This window comes from Cherax quadricarinatus, chromosome 14, assembly GCF_038502225.1.
Source record: "Cherax quadricarinatus isolate ZL_2023a chromosome 14, ASM3850222v1, whole genome shotgun sequence".
Taxonomy (NCBI): domain Eukaryota; kingdom Metazoa; phylum Arthropoda; class Malacostraca; order Decapoda; family Parastacidae; genus Cherax; species Cherax quadricarinatus.
Window position 1 is genome coordinate 32,802,391 of NC_091305.1, and position 23,848 is coordinate 32,826,238.

Genomic DNA, 23,848 nt, shown 5'->3' on the forward strand with positions numbered 1-23,848 from the left:
ATAAAAAGTAAAATACACACACAATACACTCATTACGTAGCATAAAATATTTGTAGTCTTAATGTAGGGTGAGAGGTGAGTAGTATTTATTGTAAGAAGTCAGGTGTGGGAGGTATGGTAGCCAGCCAGACCAACCCACCCACATGTAATATACTACAACATTTAGAGTGCAAGAGTGGTAAAATGAATATACAGTACACTCATTACTTTACTTAAAATATTTGTAATCCTAATGTAGGGTGAGAGGTGAGTAAATGAGATAAAACGAATAAACAAGAGAGAGAACGAGTAAATGAGAGAGGAGAGAGACACGGAGAATGTAAACAAGCAGACGAATGCGTCTGGTTATGGTTGATACACGTTCATCTACACCCAGCATCTCATATTAATATTAATTTATTCTACTGTGGGGTGTATTTATCATGTTTATATGTTACGTAGCATGTTTATTATATAATTTTGAAAAAAAAATATTGTAGATGGATTAATAAATATGTTTATGTTAGCATAATATATGACATTTAATGCACCTCAAAGTGATTATTATTGCATATTATTATTATTATTATTATTAATATGGCATCCTCAAGACTAATAAGACACTCTTAATGTATACTGCATGCCAGCACAGTGTGTAAGTTTATTTCGGTACAGGTGCACATAAGTACGTATATTTATCAGAGTACAGTGGTACCTCGAGTCATGAACTTAATTTGTTCCAGAAGGCTGTTCAAGTGCCGATACTGAAATAATTTGTTCCCATAAGGAATAATGTAAATTAGATTAGTCCATTTCAGACCCACAAAAATACACTTACATAATTGTTCGAGTTAGGAGCTGTTCGAAACTCGAGGTACCACTGTATGTATAAAACATGAAATAACTTTAACCCTTTGGGGGTGGACAGGTTCTCTTAGAGACTTGTTCTCAGGGTTGGCCAAATTTAAAAAAAAAAAAAAAATTCTTATGAAAAGATAGAGAATCTTTTCCCAATTATAATGACACCAAAAGTATGAAATTTGATGGAAAACCTTGCGGAATTATGCTCTCACGAAGTTAGCTGTCTCGACGATGTTTACGCATCGGCGATTTTGCCCACTTTGAGCCCTATTTTTGGCCAATTCCAGTGTACTAGTCGACAAAAATCATAACTATTTTGCTAAAACTCCATTTTTTCTATCGAATGAGTACAAGAACCCGCCCATTTACCCAATTTCAACTATCCTATAAAGTGGTCAGAATTTAGCAATTTTGCCAATTTCACACAAATTTCAAAAGATGCCAATTTCCGAATAGGGTACAGAATAAACAAGAAAGACATTCCTGGCACTAAAATAACAAGTTCTCTGTTCGTTAGTCACATCCCCAGGCCCCTCTTATATTTCTTTGGCTTTCCATTTTGAATTTTTATTTTTACAAAAAAAAAAATAAGATTTACTGTTATGCAGACTACTGCATTAGTGTAGAAATGGTATAAATAATATCAGCACACTTGTGAAAGAATATCAGACTCACCAGTTGACGTGTATTGGACGCTTGGCATGATTTGTTTACTTTTGAACTTTGGTAAAAATCGAACATTTCTGCTACTTTGAGCTCAATTTCAAGGTACTTTTCATTGTAAAACCAGTCAAAGTCATCTCAATTTCTGTAATATGTCTTCCATTCTATAAAATGAGACCAAGAAAACTAGAATACAACAATAAATACCATACGAAAATACAGTGCAAAGTCGCTGTTTTAATCCAAAAACACGGTCAAAGTTTTTTTTTTTCTCATTACGCACTGTGTGCTGCAGGATTTTTTTTATACTGCGCACACTGACCACTTAGACCCATTCTTACATATGTAGGCCTACCAGCTTTCTCTCACTAGATTTGAGGGCGCTAGAATTTAGGCGTACTAGTACGTCAAAAAACCTGGATCGTAAGACGTACTAGTACGTCCGAAACCCCCAAAGAGTTAAAATACAGTGGAACCTTGGCTTACAACTTTAATCCATTCCGTGACCTTGCTCGTATCCTGATCTGCTCGTATGCCGAGTCAGTTTTCCTTGTTAAAATTAATTGAAATACCATTAATCCTTTTCAGTGGAATTCCTGCTCTGGGAGGCAGGACAAAAATACTTTTACACTCCCATACTCCCGACACCTCCATCCCAGCTTCGTGAATACGTGTTCAGTTCCATTTCTCTCCTGCAAGCTAGCTGTGTTTGTGAATTGTTTTGATCTTTTAATTACTATATCTTGTCTGCCAAACAATCATGTCACCCAGTAGGCATACCAGTGTTGCTGACTTACTGAATGACTGAATGGCTTACTGAATGACTGACTGACTTACTGACTGACTTACTGACTGATTTACTGACTGATTTACTAACTTGACTGACTTACCAACCTGACTGACTGAAACAAACCATACCACTGGCGGGATTTGAACCCGTGGTCAGAGAGTCTCAAAACTCCAGACCATCGCGTTAGCCACTGGAGTTTTGAGACTCTCTGACCGCAGGTTCAAATCCCGCCCGTGGTATGGTTTGTTTGCAATCGTGTCATTACGATTTCGTGAGTCAATTGACTGACTGGCTTGCTGACTGACTTGACTGACTGACTTGACTGACTGACTTGACTGACTGACTTGACTGACTGACTGAATAATATAAAGTTAGACTTTTTCACTGAAGAGGACTGAAATGGTGTCTAGAGCAGCTGATGCCTTACCGTCAGTTGTGTAATGTACTGCAGGGTAAAATAGCCCAGAAATCCATTACACAATTTATGCACACTCCAGTACAACCATCGCCTTCTGTACCAGAATCTCTACCATCCACCTCAGACCAGTAGGGCCACAGCATAACTCTGCACTCTCTTCGCAATCATAGACAAACACCAGCACCCACAATTTATGGTAAGAAATATTATTATTTCTGTTGCAGTTACAGTCTTAAGCAGTAAAAACAACATAATACATCATGACAGTGAACTACAATTAATATATTCACTTTTATTTTTGTAAGTTCTGGAGGTCTAAAAAAAAGTTGTTGGAGGGGGGAAGCTTGCATCCTGAATTTTTGCTCGTATCCAGAAACAAAAAATTGACCTAGTGACTGCTTGTATCCTGAAAAACTCATATGGTGGGGCACTCACAAGCCGAGGTTCCACTCGACTTGAAAATATTGAAAGTTTCCAGGCATAATGGATAGATGTGATGCTCACGGAGAATGTAAACAAACCGGGTGGGGCGCAGTGATCGTATTAGAAAGTAAGGTGGGGGAGTCGTATAGTGAGTTTTGGTCATAATTTGTAATGTCCGTATTAGCAGAATGCCGTAAGGCAAAACACCGTAAAGCAGGGCCCTACTGTATACATTTTTCGGAGGGATTCTGAAAAGTTGTGATGACTGATGGATGAATATGGAAGAGTATGTAATATGTATATGTATGTTTTTGGGACCTGACGAGCTGTTGGAGTGTGAGCAGGGTAATATTTAGTGAAGGGATTCAGGGAAACCGGTTATTTTTATATAGCCGGACTTGAGTACTGGAAATGGGAAGTACAATGCCTGCACTTTGAGGGGTTTGGGATATTGGCAGTTTGGAGGCATATGTTATATATCTTTATATATGCTTCTAAACTGTCATATCTGGGTGCCTGTGCAAAGACAGTGATTATGTGTGAGTGGGGTGAAAGTGTTGAATGATGAAAGTATTTTCATTTTGGGGATTTTCTTTCTTATTGGGTCACCCTACTTTGGTGGGAAATGGCCATCTTGTTGAAAAAAAAAATGTAATGAAGTCTAGGCTATGATAGATTGAATATCAGATTGGAGGGGGGAGAGTATAGAGGAAGTTTATGTTTATATGTTTGGGAGTGGACATGTCAGCAGATGGGTTTATGAAAGACAGGGTGAACCATAGAATAAATAAGGAGAAAAAAGTGGGTGATATGTTCAAGTATCTATGAAAAAAACTATGTATGGTGGCAAAAAATGGTAATGTACCAGAGAATAGGAAACCAACACTTTTTATATGGATGTGAAGCATGAGTTTTGAATACAACAGAGGGGGAGGCTATAGGTAGTGGAGATGTCATGTTTGAGAGCAGTGTGTGGTGTGAATTATCATGCAGAGAATTCAAAGCATAGAAATTAAAGATGTGGGATCATCAAGGGCATAATAGGGCTGAGGTGAGATTGCTGAGGAGCTTTGAGTATGTGGAAAAGATGGAGAGGGATGGGATGACTAAGAGGTTGTATAAATCTAGGGTGGAAGGTAGGATGGGTCATCTCAGAAACTGTTGGATGGAGAGGATAGAAGAGTCTGAGTTTTAACCCTTTCAGGGTCCGTCCTGTAGATCTACGGCTTTACGTTCAGGGTCCAAACCGTAGATCTACACCATGAGCTTGGCTCACTCTGATAAACTGTGAGTGGTAAATTTGGGCTAGATATGAGGGAATACATCTATGTGGTATGTGTGCACCACATAAAACAAATCCTGCAACACACTGTGTATAATGAGAGAAAAAAGCTGAGACCGTGATTTTCGATTAAAACAGCGACTTTGCAGTGTTTTTTCGTATGGTTTTATAGTTGTATTTGTGATTTCTTGGTCTCATTTGATAGAATGGAAGACATATTACAGAAATAGAGATGATTTTGATTGGTTTTAGCACTGGAAATGGCTTGAAACTGAGCTCAAAGTAGCATAAATGTTAAATTTCTGCCGATGTTCAAGAGTAAACAAACGACCTCACACATCTAATACACGCCAGCTGATGGGTCTAATATACATTCACATGTGGTGATGATATTTATCCAATTATTACAATATTGCATAACAGTAAATCTTCTATTTTTTGGTGTGAATAAAAATTCATTATGTGAATAAAAAATCAAAATGGAATTTATTTGTAAAGCCTCAAAACGTAACTAATGAACAGAGGAAATGTTAGTTTAGTGCCAGGAATACCTACTTTGTTTATTCTGGACCCTATTTTGAAATTGGAATATTTTGAACTTTGTGTTAAATTGGCCAAATTACAAATTTCCGATCACTTTATTTTGTAGTTGAACCAGTTGACTTGGCGATTTCTTGTGCTCAGTCGATAGAATAGAAGTAATGCTGGTGAAATAGCTAAGAATTTGGTTGACTGGAATAATGTAATTGGCCTAAAATGGGAGTCAAAGTCGGCAAAATCGCTGATTTGTAAATATCGATGACACATCAAAATTTGCGAGAGCATAATTTCGTCAATTTTCCGACAAATTTCGTACTTTTTATTTTATTACCTTCACAAAAAGATTCTCTACTATTTCATAAGAAAAAATAACAATTTTTTTTTTTAACCCTTTGACTGTTGCAACCCCCAATCCTGAAGTGTCTCCTGGTGTCGCAAAATTTAAAAAAAAAACATTATTTTTTCTTATGAAATGATAGAGAATCTTTTCCCGATTGTAATGACACCAAAAAAACGAAATTTGATGGAAAACTGACGGAATTATGCTCTCGCGAAGTTAGTGACCTCAGCGATGTTTACAAATCGGCGATTTCGCCAACTTTGAGCCCTACTTTCAGCTAATTCCATTGTTCCAGTCGCCCAAACTCATAGCTATTTCTTTAGAACTCCATTTTTTCTATCGATTGAGTACAAGAAACTGCCCATTTACCGATTTCAACTACCTAATAATGTGGTCAGAAATTTGGAATTTGGCCAATTTCACGAAAAATAAAAAATATGACAATTTCAAAATAAGGTCCAGAATGAACAATGCAGACATTCCTGGCTCTAAAATAACATTTTCTTTGTTCATCAGTCACATCTCCAGTCCCCTCTGATATTACTCTTGCTTTCTATTTTGAATTTTTATTCAAACAAAAAATAGAAGACTTACTATTATGCAGACTACTGCAATACTGTAATAATTGTATAAATAACATCAACCCATTCGTGACTGCATATTAGAATGGATAATTGGACATTTCTTGGACAATGGCATCATTTGTTTACTTTTGAACATTGGCAAAAATCAAGCATTTCCCCTACTTTGAGCTCCATTTCTAGGTTCTTTTTATAGTAAAATCAATCAAATCACCTCTATTTCTATAATATGTTTTCCATTCTATCAAATGAGACCAAGAAAATGAGAATACAACCATAAATACTATACGAAAATAGACCACAAAGTTGGCATTTTAATTAAAAAAAACGGTCGGAGTTTTTTTTTTCTCATTATGCACTGCGTGCTCCAGGATTTTTTTTATATGGTGCACACTGACCACACAGACCCATTCTCTCACATGTGGGCCTACCAGCTTTCTCCTGCTTGATTTGAAGCCGCTAGAATTTATGAGTATATATACGTCAAACACGGTACCTCGTAAGACGTACATATACGGCTGCGACAGTCAAAGGGTTAAATTCTTGGACACTGGGGCACCACTTCAGATTTTGGCCTTGGACCCTGAAAGGGTTAAGAGCTTGGGCATCCAGCAGGCCTGTGTGTGTTAGACGGGACTGAATGGAGACAGGTGGTCTTTAATGGTTGTTCTGTTTGTGAAGGGATTCAGGAAATTCAGTTAGCTACTTCCTGGAGATGAGAAGTGCAGCACCTACATTCCAAAAGATTGATGAGATATTTGCAGTTTTGAACTGTAGTATCAATGCCCCTCTCTTCTGGGTCAGAGAGTAGTCTGAATTGTGATGTCAGCACACTTCTGGCAAGACAGTGATTGAATGAATGATATTGAATGTGTTTTCTTCTTTGGGTCATCTAAAAGCCAAACAGGATACACATATCTGTACTTAGACAATCTCATTCACTAGGGAGATAAACACTTCAAGGCTTATAAGCAGACTCGAGGTGCTACTGAAAATTTCTCGTACTCAAATTTTCACATGCTTCCTGGGTGAAATATGGCAGTGGTATAGCATAGCATAGCGTAGTAAGCTTCACTGTAATCGGTCATTCCATTGAGGTTAGACAGGCATTTTTTGTCGTGTTGTCAGTGTTGTTTGATTTTTGTTTAACAGTAAGAAATCTTTATAAGAACAGTGTGTATGTAAAATTCTGTTTCAAGCTCAGTAAAATGGCTTCATCACCTGAAGCACTGGGTCAGGCAGTGTTTTGAATGGTTTCCTCAGCTGAAAGCAGGACAAATGTCAGTCAAGGATTATGAATGATCTGGTCATCCATCAACATCCAAAACTGACACCATCATTGAAAAAGTGAGAAAGGTTATTCACAAGATCGTCGTCAGAGTATCCAGGACATTGCAAGTGCTGTGTCAATTTCTTATGGGTCATGTCAAAGCATTTTTACTGAAAATTTGAACACAGGCAAGTGGTTGCAAAATTTGTGCCCTGCTTGCTGACTCAAGATCAGAAGTACCATCGTTTTCTGCCTAAAAACAATGCAGTGATCATCAGGCACCCTTCCTACTCTCGGAGATCTAGCCCACTGTGACTTTCTCTTCCTTAAAATAAAAATGGGGCTCATGGTGTGGCATTTTAACAAGGTGATTCAAGCAGAATCACAGGCTGCACTCAATGCTGTTAGGAAAGAAAAGCTTCAGAAATATTTCAAGAAGTGGCAAAAGTGCTGGGATCAGTGTATAGCCTCCCAAGGAAAGTATTTCAAGGGAGACAGCTGCAAGTAGGTGATTAGGTAAGCCTATATATTTTTTTTCATGGCAGCCCAGGAGCTTTTTGATAGCACCTTGTATCATCATTCAGGGTGAATCTTTGTGGCAACTGGAGTGGAGCAGTTTATGTGGGTCACTCCACACCTATTGTCAGTCAGGGTTTACTCGAACTTTTTACGAATTCCTACTATACACATGAAAATTAGATGCTACAATTTACAAAAATGCAACATGTATGGTTCATTTACTTTAATTAAATTGAATTTACAAAATATTAAAATAATGGCTATAAAGAAGCAGTGATCATTGACATATCCACTCAAAATGCTTGCTCTCAACACAAAGGCTTAACAACAAGTAATTACAAAAAAAAGTGTATACAGTTACCTCAGATAAGATATTTTTAAGCATAAGATTTCATTGATGAAGTATTGATAAAAACACGACTTGCACACTTAGGTAAAGACTGCAATGTTTCTACAGGATGACTACTTGAATTATGAAGAAGAATTAATACCTTGAATGCAAGGTGCTTTGACCAGGTACATCTTTATCTCAAGTAAGATGAAGTGTATATCTTTATCTAGGTATGATGTGGTGTACGTCTTTATCTAGGTATGATGTAGGGTACATCTTTATCTAGGTATGATGTAGGGTACATCTTTATCTAGGTATGATGTAGTGTACATCTTTATCTAGGTGTGAAGAAATATTTGATTCATTAACTAAAGAGGATCTTAGTCATCCATACTGGTTTGTTTGACTGACAAATAAGAGACAAGTTTTGTCCTTACCATTGAGGTAAGAGGAGTCTCAGCATGATGAACAAGTGTGGCCTCCACTTAAAATCTCTTGATGCATCGGTGCAAAACTTTAAGTTGCACAGTTCTAGGAGGCTGTGTTGAAACCAGGTACTTTACTAATATTACCATTTTGTAATGTATGTTATTAACCCTTTGACTGTCGCGGCCGTATATATACGTCTTACGAGGTACCGTGTTTGACGTATATATACTCATAAATTCTAGCGGCTTCAAATCAAGCAGGAGAAAGCTGGTAGGCCCACATGTGAGAGAATGGGTCTGTGTGGTCAGTGTGCACCATATAAAAAAAATCCTGGAGCACGCAGTGCATAATGAGAAAGAAAAAACTGACCGTTTTTTTTTTTTTTTAATTAAAATGCCGACTTTGTGGTCTATTTTCGTATAGTATTTATGGTTGTATTCTCGTTTTCTTGGTCTCATTTGATAGAATGGAATACATATTATAGAAATAGAGGTGATTTTGATTGATTTTACTATAAAAAGAACCTAGAAATGGAGCTCAAAGTAGGGGAAATGTTTGATTTTTGCCAATGTTCAAAAGTAAACAAATGATGCCATTGTCCAATAAATGTCCAACTAGCCATTCTAATATTCAGTCATGAATGGGTTGATGTTATTTATACAATTATTACAGTATTGCAGTAGTCTGCATAATAGTAAGTCTTCTATTTTTTTGTTTGAATAAAAATTCAAAATAGAAAGCAAGAATAATATCATAGGGGCCTGGAGACATGACTGATGAACAAAGAAAGTGTTATTTTAGAGCCAGGAATGTCTGCATTGTTCATTCTGTACCTTATTTTGAAATTGTCATATTTTTTAGTTTTCATGAAATTGGCCAAATTGCAAATTTCTGACCACATTATTAGGTAGTTGAAATCGGTAAATGGGCAGTTTCTTGTACTCAATCGATAGAAAAAATGGAGTTCTAAAGAAATAGCTATGAGTTTGGGCGACTGGAACAAAGGAATTAGCCGAAAATAGGGCTCAAAGTGGGCGAAATCGCCAATTTGTAAACAGCGCCAAGGTCGCTAACTTCGCGAGAGCATAATTCCGTCAGTTTTCCATCAAATTTCGTTTTTTTGGTGTCATTACAATCGGGAAAAGATTCTCTATCATTTCATAAGATAAAATAATTTTTTTTTTTTTTAAATTTTGCAACACCAGGAGACACCTCAGGATTGGGGGCTGCGACAGTCAAAGGGTTAATGACATAGACTTTCCATCATGACTCTGTTTCAGTGGCAATAAATACTTGATCAAGGTTGCAATTATTGGCAGCAGTAATCTTAGCAAAGTCAACCATATAACCTGTAGCAGCTGTGTGATCAGCTGATGCACCTTTCTCCAGAAAAATTTGCTGCTAAGCTTATTGGGGTTATTGAAACTCTTAAAAGAGCTGGCAGTAGACTGTTTTGAGAGCTCAGCTTCTCTCCTATACACAGTTTCATAAATAAAGTGGACTTTCTGCCTTATTATCTGAGCACTAGTGGCATTGCATCTGTTTTTTACCTAAATCTACACATTTAGTAACCTTTTTGTTTTGGTTCGTATATTGGACTACAGGCTGCCAGCAGTAACAGCCTGGTTGAACAGGCCCTGATCCACCGGGAGGCCTGGTCATGGACCGGGCCGCGGGGGTATTGATCGTCAGAATGCTCTTCAGGTAGACTCCACACTGTACTTTCTGAAATGTATAAAAAGCAAAACTGTACAAAACCAAGGTTTTTTAATGAGTGTTCCATGTACTTGTTTAATTATGAAATAAATTGACGAGTCAGTGAGCTTCTGCATTCTCACACCTATGTTGGAATGAAGGATGATATAGGAGTGCAGGTGTGACAAGCCTCATTGGCTCTGATCATGGGCCAATGTAATGAGCTGACTAACTCACTTGGAATCTAGCGTGCTTAACTCTAATGAATTTCTTAGCATATGGCACCTGCCTTGTGTTATCAACCTTAAAAATAATTATATATCATGTGCAGTCCATTTCTAGGAGTACATAACCCCAGCCTACTTCACACACACTCAGCCTTGCTCCAGTAGAAATCCCCCATTATTTGAGAAGTTCATTTGGTGATTAAATATACAAAGTTCATTAAAGCCTTATTTTGTGATCCTTATTACTCTTTGGAACTTGAGTCCTATTTTTGCCCCTGTGGATCAATCCCTTAATTATCCTCTTCTAGAATTATGATTGGATCTTCCTGCAATATTATGCTTCACGGTGAACGAGTTGATTTACTGTGAGCATGATCGGTACCAGACAAACTTTTAAGGCCCATAGTGTAAATCCATGTGCTCATTGTATTGTATATTCAACAGAACATACAGATACAGCTTGATCAACAAATTGGTGTTATCTGAATCCCTGAAGGAAGGTTTCTTGATATCATTGAGGGTCTCTTGTTCCATGGAACTGGACCTGCCCTTTCTTTCATTGGATTGAGCTTGAATGCCTCCTTTTCCCCTGGCTTTGTATGATCCCTATAAATTTAGCGTTTCCTCATGAATGTGACAATAATGGTGTTGTTTGTCTGGAGCTCTTAGCTACCTGGTGCCAGGCTACCAATTGAAATAAAATATTTTATGCAAGCTCACTCTGTGTTAGTCTTATAAAATTTGAAATTATCATCAAAATCATTTAATAATTGTCTTAATGACATGCTTCTTAAAGGAACTCAGATGCTACTTTCATTTCTTTAATGATTATCAAAATATAACACACTAAATCTGGACAGAATTTTTTTTTTTTTTTTTTTTTTTTTGAGCTTAGAAGAACAATGTGTGTATTTCTAAAGCACTCCTTCACTCACAAACACAGCCAGTTGAGACACATGGAAAAAACCTGCATAGGACTGTCCATAAGATAAGACCTTATAACCCCAGAGTTCCCAGGTCAGTCTAGCCACATGTAGCTTTATGTAGTAGTTTTGGCTTGGCTTTGCTCTTAGCTGTTGACAGTATATTTTGTATACAAATATGCTGTGTGAAAATGTTAATTTTTAAATACCCTTGCTTAAAATTTGTATTTAATTCCAAGGAAGTTAGGAAATACTTGAAGTAAATGACTGTATCATCATGCTTTATACTTTTAATTTCTGCTTAGATGTAATTTCCTTATTCATTGTTAACCTTGATTTGTTACCTCACTGACTAGTTTGAGTTGATCCTAAATGTGCAAATACATACACACACACTTTCTGAAAACAAACTATGTAGCAAAACACTAAAGGCATCAGCCTATTGAAGAGGCCTAGGAGTCACCATTGACAAAACTGTCTCTAGAAAATCACATAAACAAAGCTAGCTAATTTTGAGGTAGTATTTAAATGCTGATAGGTTTTTTTTTAACACCGACTGTCTCTCACCAAGGTAGGATGACCTGAAAAAAGTAAGAAAACCATTCACAGTTATTAATTAAATCACTGTCTTGCCAGCCACATGCTGACCTCGTAGCTCAGCTGGCTCTCCAACTTCAGTATCCCCACCCCTCCATCAGAGTGCAAGCACTGTACTTACCACCTTCCGGTTTCAAGTTTGACTAACTAGTTTTCCTGAATCTCTTCATACAGTTGATTGTCAGTTAAAATGACAGTTATTTATTTTTTTTATTAACACATCGGCTGATTCCCACCAAGGCAGGGTGGCCCAAAAAAGAAAAACTTTTGTCATCATTCACTCCATCACTGTCTTGCCAGAGGGGTGCATTACACTAGAGTTTATAAAACTGCAACATTAACACCCTTCCTTCAGAGTGCAGACACTGTACTTTCCGTCTCCAGGACTCAAGTCCGGCCTGCCGGTTTCCCTGAATCCCTTCATAAATGTTACTTTGCACACACTCCAACAGCACGTCAAGTATTAAAAACCATTTGTCTCCATTCACTCTTATCAAATACACTCTCACATGCTTGCTGAAAGTCCAAGCCCCTCACACACAAAACCACCTTTACCCCCCTCCCCCCAACCTTTCCTAGGCCAACCCCTACCCCGCCTTCCCTCCACTACAGATTTATACACTCTTGAAGTCATTCTGTTTTGTTCCATTCTCTCTACATGTCCGAACCACCTCAACAACCCCTCCTTCTCCAAATTTCCAAACTACAAATTCTCTGCATTATATTCACATCACACATTACACTCAAACATGACATCTTTCACTGCCTCCAGCCTCCTCCTCGTTGCAACATTCATCACCCATGCTTCACACCCATACAAAAGTGTTGGTACAACTATACTCTCATACATTCCCCTCTTTGCTTCCACGGACAAAGTTCTTTGTCTCCAGACTCCTAAGTGCACCACTCATCCTTTTCTGCTCATCAATTCTATGATTCACCTCATCCTTCATAGACCCATCTGCTGACACATCCACTCCTGAATATCTGATTACATTCACCTCCTCCATACTCTCTCCCTCCAATCTGATATCCAATCTTTCATCACCTAATCTTTTTGTTATCCTCATCACCTTACCCTTTCCTATATTCACTTTTAATTTTCTTCTTTTTCAGAATCTCTTAAAAGCACAGTGTCATCAGCAAAGAGCAACTGTTACAACTCCCACTTTGTGTTTGATTCTTTATCTTTTAACTCCACACCTCTTGCCAAGACTCTCGCATTCACTTCTCTTACAACCCCATCTGTAAATATATTGAACAACCATGGTGACATCACACATCGTTGTCTAAGGCCTACTTTTACTGGGAAATAATCTCCCTCTCTCCTACATACTCTTACCTGAGCTTCACTATCCTCATAAAAACTCTTCACTACTTTCAGTAACCTACCTCCTATACCATACACCTGCAACATCTGCCACATTGCCCCCCTATCCACCCTGTCATATGCCTTTTCCAAATCCATAAATGCAACAAAAACCTCTTTACGTTTATCTACATACTGTTCACCTATATGTTTCACTGTAAACACTTGGTCTACGCATCCCCTACCTTTCCTAAAGCCTCCTTGTTCATCTGCTATCCTACTCTCCGTCTTAATATTAATTCTTTCAATAATAACTCTACCATACACTTTACTCAACAGACTTCTTCCCAATAATTTTTGCACTCTCTCTTTTATCCTCTTTGCCTTTATACAAAGGAACTATGCATGCTCTCTGCCAATCCCTAGGTACCTTACCCTCTTCCATACATTTATTAAATAATTGCACCAACCACTCCAAAACTATATCCCCACCTGCTTTTAACATTTCTATCTTTATCCCATCAATCCCGGCTGCCTTACCCCCTTTCATTTTACCTACTGCCTCACGAACTTCCCCCACACTCACAACTGGCTCTTCCTCACTCCTACAAGATGTTATTCCTCCTTGCCCTATACACGAAATCACAGCTTCCCTATCTTCATTAACATTTAACAATTCCTCAAAATATTCCCTCCATCTTCCCAATAGTACCTCTAACTCTCCATTTAATAACTCTCCTCTCCTATTTTTAACTGACAAATCCATTTGTTCCCTAGGCTTCCTCAACTTGTTAATCTCACTCCAAAACTTTTTCTTATTTTCAACAAAATTTGTTGATAACATCTCGCCCACTCTCTCATTTGCTCTCTTTTTACATTGCTTCACCACTCTCTTAACCTCTCTCTTTTGCTCCATATACTCTTCCCTCCTTGCATCACTTCTACTTTGTAAAAACTTCTCATATGCTAACTTTTTCTCCCTTTCTTCTCTCTTTACATCATCATTGCACCAATCGCTCCTCTTCCCTCCCGCACCCACACACAATTATTGAGTATATATATGTCTGAAACACTGGCTCGTAAGACATATATATACGGCTGAAACAGTCAAAGGGTTAACAGACTGCTGTCATCATGCCCTATATATATTGTATCTCGTGTACTTGTTATCCACTTTTTCTTAAAATACGTATTACTTATTATCAAACCTCTTTCTATAAATAGTCGAATTAGAGCCCCCTTATTTACCGTGGGTATGCCAAACTTACCTACTACACAGTTTACAACAAAAAAAAAAATTCCACTTTAGCATTTAGCTCCACAACAGCAGTTATTTTTTCAAGTGGTTCAAAAACTCCCTAAACATTTGCTTAATACCTCTCACAATTACTCCTCCAGGTAGAAAAAACACGTAGTGTATCGCACTTTTCACATCCCACCCTTATTCTAATTTACACAATTCTTGAATTTAAACATCTACAGTATATCTTCTCTTCTCCTTCCATAGTTGATAACTTTTACTTCCCACCAACTATCTCCTACCCCCCTTTAACTTTGTTTTCCTTAAACGTTTGGTTACCCAGCTAATTTTTATTCATATCATTAGCAATCAACTTTTCCCCCCCACTTGCATTACCCCACACATTCAAGCAACTCGGCTTAAAAAATTTCTTTATTTTTCTTTTTATTAGTTTATACAGGAGAAGTCTTACTTTACTAGAAAACAGTGTACCCCCCTCTTCCCTACGTGAATACTTTTTACCGCTCTTAGTAATCTACTAGCGCATTACTCTCAGCATTTTAGTTGTCTTTTATGACATGCATTGTTTATGGAGGCAGCATTTTTCTCCACCATGGAGATGAAAGTAAGCACTAGAAGGTCAAAAACTATTAAATTAGAAGGAAACTCAAGTGTGTATTCACATAAATGTATGTGCACAACCTCACGTACAATATGAGGTCGGTCTTGGTAGCATAGTCATCTCTCACTTAACGACCAAGGTAGGGGACCTCAAGAATGATTTCTTAAACAGAAATGATGTTAAGCAAATCTTATATTTCTGTAAGATCCTTTGTTATAGCTTGAGATGCAGAAAGGAGCAGTAATTTTTCTTATGTAATAGGATTGGTTTTTAAGTTAAGTAAGTTTGATATACCCATAAGTCTGTATTATAACTTTATATGGTAACTGGGACACTTAATTTACCCTAATATTGGTCTATTGTTTATTAGAGCCAAAGTGGTGTTATATCTCTGTTTTGTAAGTGCATAACAGAAACTGTGAACAAAAATATCAGTATATGGAGAGAGGCATCACTTGTGTTTTTGTTAATGTTGGGTTGAAGGGTTGTGCCAACTGCTAGGTTGATGATTGTTAGGAGGGTGCTCCCTCCACCACCAATCATCAACAACCACCCCATTACCACTAACAGTCAGTGGCGGCTCATCAAAAAATAGAATGAGGGGACTGCATGACTGCAAGCCTCATAGAACAGCATAATAAACGTTATTAAAGTAATAATTTTTAAAATTAAACTAAATTTAATAACGGTAAGCGTTCACATATACATACCCATAGAGGTCGTCACAGTCCTGCTGGTGGAGACGTAGCTAGCTGAGGTGATGATGTTACAACTATTTGGAAATAAAATCCGAACATCAATTTTTTGATGTTGCAAAATGGTTTATAACTTTCATTAAAAGCATTCATTTCTGTTATCATCATATTTTTAATCGATGTCATTGCTAGAGCAGTCAATCTTTCATTCGCCATTGTACTGCGCAAAAAAGTTTTGATTCTTTTCAAGGTTGAAAAACACCTCTCTGCTTCTGCTGTTGTCATTGGAGTTATTAAAATTTTTAACAGCTTGACAGTTTCTGAAAATGTTGACTGTGGATGTTTGTCATTTATCATCTCTAGCAAGTCAATAAATTTTTCCGATTTGCACAAATCTTCACTTGAATACAGTACAGATAGTTCAGTTCTCAATTTATCTTTTTCAAGCATGGGATAGGCTGCAACTGCATGCTCAAGTGCATCACTAGGAAAGTTTTCAGTATATGTTGAAAAATTACTCGCTAGTAGTAACTGGCTAGTATCCAAATGATTAGTGAAACAATCTCATTCTACACTGCAATAAAATTACATCACAAACCTCTTTTGCAGTGACTGCTTTATCTGTATTAAATTTTCTTCTTTTTGGTTCAGAAGGCATTGTCGAAGCATCACATCATCTCTTAATTTCTGAACTGAAGAGGCAAAAGCTGTTAAAGAGGCATTAGCCTTAACTGCATTAATATTTCTAGACTGAAGCTGAGGAAACATGTCAACATGAGGCATCACTTTGGAAAAAAATTTCAACCAAAACTCAAATTCAGGATCACTTAGGATTCTCTTGATACCTGCTGCTGCAGATCCAGTATCTCTCAAGTTAGATGTTTCTAGAATAGTGCAACACTCAATCAGTGCATCTTTCATCTGCACAGCATTAACTGTTCTGCTCTTGAAATTCCAACGTGTTGCAGAAGACCTTGGAATTTGACTGCCCGCAGTATTCTCCAATGCTGTCGTTCTTTGTGGAGATTTTGAAAAACTGCTAGTATTTCTTACAAACTGTTAAAAAATACTCGAACATTAGTATTCTGTGGTGTTGCCTGCTGAAGAATCAAATTCAGTTGGTGCGGATAACAGAGTACATGTATAAAGTGAGCATTGGTTTACACTTCTGTTACTTTAGTTTGCGCACCTTTGTTGACACCACTTAACACAGCTGCACCGTCGCAAGTTTGAGCAGTGAGCTTATGCAGAAGATCAATTAAAATCTGAGGCTCTTTTAACAAAACACTTGACAATACTTCTGCTGTTTGATTGGTTACACTAAAAAATCCTCAGAATCTATCAACAGGTTTGTCTTGTAGCTTGTACCTTAGAACAGTCACCATTTGTGTCTTGTCATAAATGCCTGTTGTTTCATCACATATAACTGCCAAGTATTCAGCATTCTTCACTTCTTCCTTGATTTTGTTTTTGCAAATTTCTAACATAGATTCTAAAAGTTCATTTTGTATTGATTTTGATGTTCCTTTAAATACTGTAGCATTATGTATATGAGCATCTAAGCTAGAATCCAAACTACAGGCAAAATTAACTAGGCCTCGAAATACACCTGGATTTTTCGAGCTCAAGGTTTCATCATATCCTCTGAGAGAGAGCTCAAATTTGCCACAGAATTTTATGCAGTTTATAATTTTGGACAATATATTTGTTTTTTTTTTGACCTCTTCATTGTGTTTCACTATCAAAATCTTGTATACTGAATCAGTTTGAGCTGCAATGTTCACTTGACCCAGCACTGACAAATCAATAATGTTATTGACATGCTTGGTTGACTGCTCATGTTTCATTACTTTTTGTGGTAAATACCACAAGTTAGTCATGCCACTTTTTGCCCATGAAGAGTCTCCACCAAACAGTAAGTTTGGAAAACAGAATAAAGCATTCTTCTTGTCATAGTCACAAAGTCATTCACTTTTCTGGTAAACACTGACGCTAAAGTGGCGCGTATATTCTTTGCTCCTGCTTGTATGTTTTTGTAGAATGGATAAAACTGGTGTATGTTTTTTTTTTTCTTTTAGCTTTACTTTTTTTGCTTAAAATCAACTGCAAAAAGTTAATACTTTGTAAATATTTAGCTGAGTTTACTCTAGTTTCCACTGCCATCGTTTATCAAATGGTAATTAAATTTAATGACATTGAAAAGAATTTAAATGGCTACCAACACCAATACCGCCCACGCTTTACAACGCACATCAAACTTCTATTTTTAATAATTTTTTATCTTCTTTCAACAAAAAAATAAAACTTCGCTTATAAATACATTGAAAACAGCATACAACAGATTTTTCCTGTAATATATTTGCCAGTTGCAAATTATTTTAGCGTAAGGTTGATGAAGTCATACATCTGGCGGTGAGCATCTGGGGGGACTGAGCTCCACAGCTCCTATGGATGAGCTGCCACTGACACCACCACCACTGACACTGACACCACCACCACCACTTGACACCATCCCTGATACCACTGCTACCACCGCTATCACTGGCACCACTACCACTGGCACTAATACCACCGACACCACTACCACCACCACCCCTGATACCAATACTGCTACCACTATTTTTGATACCACTTCTACCACCACCATCCCTGACACCACTACCATCACTGACATTTACCTATGACCATCGCCCTGGACTCCACTACCACCATGCTTGACACCATAACTGACACCACTACCACCATACTTGAAACCATAACTGACACCACTACCACCATCCATGACACCAGAGCCACCACCACTGACACCTCTACTACCATAGCTAACTTTGACACAACTGACATTATGACTAACACTGACTCCTCCACTGCCATCACTACCCCTAACACCAGTACCATCACCATGTCTGACACTAGTATCATCACTACCACTATACACCACCACCATATCTGACATCACCACCACCACTACCACCTTCATTACCAGTGATCAATGTAGAGTGAGACATAACTATGATACATAGCAAAACACCACTTGGACACTAATGTGCGAAACAGCCAAGTAAGATCTGTATAATTCAGCTGCAAACAGTCTTTGAGTCCTGACCAACTCCACTTCTGTTAATGTTTCAGAAATCACGTGTTTCGTGATTTCATTAATATATAGACTGCTCATGAAGGCTGGTACCCCAAACAGGATGAGGTTGAAATTAGATTCTGAGGCTCATCAACCGTGTGTGTGTGTGTGTGTGTGTGTGTGTGTGTGTGTGTGTGTGTGTGTGTGTGTGTGTGTGTGTGTACTCACCTTGTTGTGGTTGCAGGGGTTGAGTCATAGCTCCTGGCCCTGCCTCTCCACTGGCCGCTACTGGGTCACTTTCCCTGCACCATGAGCTTTTATCATAACTCTTCTTAGAGCTATGAATGGATCCTGCCTCCACTACATCACTTCCCAAACTATTCCACTTCCTGACTACTCTGTGACTGAAGAAATACTTCCTAACATCTCTGTGATTCATCTAAGTCTTCAGCTTCCAACTGTCCCCTTGTTGCTGTGTCCCATCTCTGGAACATTCTGTCTCTGTCCACCTTGTCAATTCCTCTCAGTATTTTATATGTCATTATCATGTCCCCCCTGACTTTCCTGTCCTCCAGTGTTGTCAGGTCGATTTCCTTTAACCTCTCCTTGTAGGACATACCCCTTAGCTCCGGGACTAGTCTTGTTGCAAACCTTTGCACTTTCTCTAGTTTCTTTACTTGCTTGGCTAGGTGTGGGTTCCAAACTGGTGCTGCATACTCCAATATGGGCCTAATATACACAGTGTACAGGGTCCTGAATGATTCTTTATTAAGATGTCGGAATGCTGTTCTTAGGTTTGCTAGGTGCCCACATGCTGCAGCAGTTATTTGGTTGAAGTGTACCTCAGGAGATGTGCCTGGTGTTATACTCACCCCAAGGTCTTTTTTCTTGAGTGAGGTTTGTAGTATCTGGCCCCCTAGACTGTACTCCGTCTGAGGTTTTCTGTGCCCTTCCCCAATCTTTATGACTTTGCACTTGGTGGGGTTGAACTCCAGGAGCCAATTGCTGGAACAGGCCTGCAGCCTGTCCAGATCCCTTTGTAGTTCTGCCTGGTCCTCGTCTGATTGAATTCTTCTCATCAACTTCACATCATCTGTAAACAGAGACACTTTGGAGTCTATTCCTTTCGTCATGTCATTCACATATACCAGAAACAGCTCTGGTCCTAGGACTGACCCCTGTGGAACCCCACTCGTCACAGGCACCCACTCTGACACCTCGCCACGTACCATGACTCGCTGCTGTCTTCCTGACAAGTATTTCCTGATAAGTTGTAGTCCATTCCCTGTTATCCCTGCCTGGTCCTCCAGTTTTTGCACTAATCTCTTGTGTGGAACTGTGTCAAATGCCTTCTTACAGTCCAAGAAAATGCAGTCTACCCACCCCTCTCTTGTCTTACTGCTGTCACCATGTCATAGAACCCCAGTAGGTTTGTGACACAGGTTTTCCCATCCCTGAAACCATGTTGGCTGTTGTTGATGAGCTTATTCCTTTTTAAGTGTTCCACCACTCTTCTGATAATCTTCTCTATGACTTTGTTTACTATACATGTCAGTGACACTGGTCTGTAGTTTAGTGCTTCATGTCTGTCTCCTTTTTTAAAAGATTGGGACTACATTTGCTGTCTTCCATACCTCAGGTAATCTCCCTGTGTCGATAGATGTGTTGAATATTGTTATTAGGGGTGCACATAGCGCCTCTGCCCCCTCTCTCAGGACCCATGGAGAGATGTTATCTGGCTCCATCGCCTTTGGGGTATCTAGCTCACTCAGCAGCCTCTTCACTTCTTCCTCGGTTGTATGTATTGTGTCCAACACTTGGTGGTGTACCGCACCTCTCTGTCTTTCTGGAGTCCCTTCTGTCTCTGTGAACACTTCTTTGAATCTCATGTTGAGTTCCTCACATACTTCACGGTCGTTTCTTGTTGTCTCTCCTCCTTCCTCTGTGTGTGTGTGTGTGTGTGTGTGTGTGTGTGTGTGTGTGTGTGTGTGCGTGTGCGTGCGTGTGCGTGCGTGTGCGTGCGTGTGCGTGTGTGCGCATACGTACGTACGTACACTCACCTAATTGTGGTTGCAGGGGTCGAGACTCAGCTACTGGTCCCACCTCTTCACTGAACACTACTAGACTTTTTCCCTGACCAGTAATAATATCATCTTACTTCTTTATATTATTCTATATAAGAAGATTGCCTTTCGTGTATGTGTGTGTAATATGTTATAATTTATGTTTTGTATATTTTGTTAAATGTGTAAATATTGTACATATCCAAGTAAGAATTTGTATAGCCATGATTGTGCAGGTTTGAGCTCAATTTGTTAATACATGTATATATACTTAGTCTAATAATGTATTTGTTAGTTTCTTACCTAACCTCTTCATCATGTTTGTTTATATAGTATTCAAAAAATGTTCATTTACAGCTGTACATGATGTTCGAAATATCTTCACTTACAGCTATACAGGTTGTTCAAAACATGAAGTTCAACATTTACCAGTGTACAAGGTGTTCAAAAAGAAATACCATCCATTGAACCTTCTTCATCAAGCTTGCAACAGTTGCAGAAATAATTGACATTTTGCCAGTTTCATGAATGAACTCAGTGTTAATGAGTATTTCCATAATGTTGCATCATTAATGTCGCCCATTGTATCCTTTCTAACAGTGTTCATGTAGTAAGATGTTGCATTTCTTTTTGAACCTCCAAAAGCACAGTGTAACCCCTTTTAGGTTTAGCACTTGTAATAATACTAATACAGCCCTCAGTGTATATATCTCATGTTAATCATTTTGAAAATGATGTTCTTCGGTATGTTAACAAAGTTGCTTATGCCAAAGTATTGTTTTGTATTATGAGTCATTTAATTTTGACATCAGTCTGGCCATATTATAGACTTCAGTAGTAAATAGTGGATTATTTATTAATGGTTTTCTTTATGTTGCAGACTCTGGAGGGCATCCCAGACATTGTCTCTAATAATTTGAGCCTCAAGCAACTATTTACCACTCTTGTTGCTGCTGAGAAGACTACCAAGCAGAACAATGAAAACATTAATACTCAGAATGGATTTGGAAACACAGTCAACAATAAAGACATGAATGCTAATCCTCAATCAATTATAGATTCCGGAATTAACAACAAAATTCTCGCATCAGCATTAAAGTCAGAAACCCACCTTTGAGGTTCTTATTTATAATATTTACCAAGCAGTATCCCACTCAGCCTTGTTCATTCATATTAAAATGAACTCGAGTGTCTTCACCAGTGAATATGATGTGCAAAGCTTTACAACATTTGTTGAATTATATGCCCATATTAATGCGTATAAAGAACTTTTGTTTGGTGTGGATAGTAACATTATGTATCCATTTAGGTGCGTAGTTTAGCATGTTAATATAATGGCACATTTGTACATTCCTCTGCCTCACATTGAAGGAAAATCATGATTTAATTGTAGATTGGATTCCTTCAGCAGCTGTATTGATGAGTATCAAAATCTTACCATTCAGATATTCATGCCTAATGTTTGTGCACACAGTTTGCCATAAGCATTGTAATCATAAGTTTAAACCAGAATATTAATATTTATAAGAAGGTTTACACTTGTAATATAATTTTCTTCCCATTTAGCATCTTTTGCTTTCCATGTAACACCAAAGCTTCTTCATGTTAATGCTAACTCAAGCCTAGAAGGGGAACACAAGAAATTTAAGTTTCCAAACAACAGTATTTGCTGCATGGCAATTATAAATACTATATTCAGCTGCTAGTTTTGCAGCAGTACTACACAATAATGCAAATTTCCTCTTGAGAGAGAAATTTTAATATAAACTAGATGAGAATCTTGTGCACATTATTAGCACATTTGTTCTATTGTATGTATATGTCTGGTAAGCATTGGCTGGAACCTGATATTTCTCAAAAAATTGCAGTTGTTAATCACTGTAATTTGACAAAAAACTGCACATCTGATAAAAAGCTGTGCATGAATTTTTTCTTTGAGAAAACGATGGAATATTTAAGCTTTGACGAGCATTGATTTTAACTCTAGAATACGTATTTAATGGTAATACTTCAATTGCTGCATCATTTAAATGCTCACAACAGCAGTATGTAATGACAATGTTATTAAGATGCCATATATACTTAGCCACCCAGATGTGCAGAGCAGTATTTTATTTTAATGTGGTATAGAGGATTTTATCTGGTAACCTGTGTTGAGTGACCCATACAGGTTTACTGCTTTTCAGGAATATAATATTAATATTGCAGCTTGGGCATGTATGTAAATTGTGTTATAGCAACACATCTCTCAACCAAAGTCTAGTATATTCTAGAGAATAAAAATGAAGCAGGTAATATAACTGTTACTGCTACATATTCTTTGTGATGAAACATGGATTGATATTACTTTTATTGGGCAGTTATATGCTGTTTCTGGTAAAAATTTAACTGGATGATTGAAAGGAATTTCTGTCCAAAGCCTTTACTCTTTTGTGAATATTTATTTTATGAAAAGTTTTTCCCTGACCAGTAATAATATTACCTTACTTCTTTATATTATTAATCTATTTAAGAAGATTGCCTTTTGTAAATATATAATAAAATATTAGTATGATTGAGAAGATTAGATGATTTTTTCCCAAGTGTAGATTAGTTTTAATGATCTCGTTTTGGTTTTGTTTGGCTTAGTTGCCAGCCTTGTATTTTGTACTTAGCATTTTAATAAAGAAATTTAAGTAGATGTGCTACTCTCATTATCGTCAATAAAATTTTGTCTTTTGCAACACAACAGCATACAGTGGAACTCCCGAATATTGGCCGTAATCCATTCCAGAAGATCGGCCTTAATTTGAAGCAATATTCCCCATAAGAATTAATGTAAATACAATTAATCCATTCAAGACAACCAAAAAAAAAAAAAAATACATTTTGTAAAATTTAACTGTAGTTTTACATACACAAAACAATGACAATTACATACAAATGAACATTTAAACCATTATTACATACCTGTAGTGATGACTTGTTGGCATATG

At 37.7% G+C, this 23,848-nt stretch overlaps 1 protein-coding gene across 1 annotated transcript in view; it reads left to right on the forward strand.

Annotated features, from left to right (window-relative positions):
• corn (cornetto) overlaps positions 1–23,434 on the forward strand; it is a 545,732-nt gene extending 522,298 nt beyond the window's left edge. Inside the window, exon 15 of the mRNA XM_070084950.1 lies at positions 21,754–23,434. Coding sequence (XP_069941051.1) covers positions 21,754–21,990 — 237 coding nt within the window. The 3' untranslated portion in view covers positions 21,991–23,434. The remainder of the gene's footprint in view (positions 1–21,753) is intronic.
• Positions 23,435–23,848: the final 414 nt, after the last annotated feature.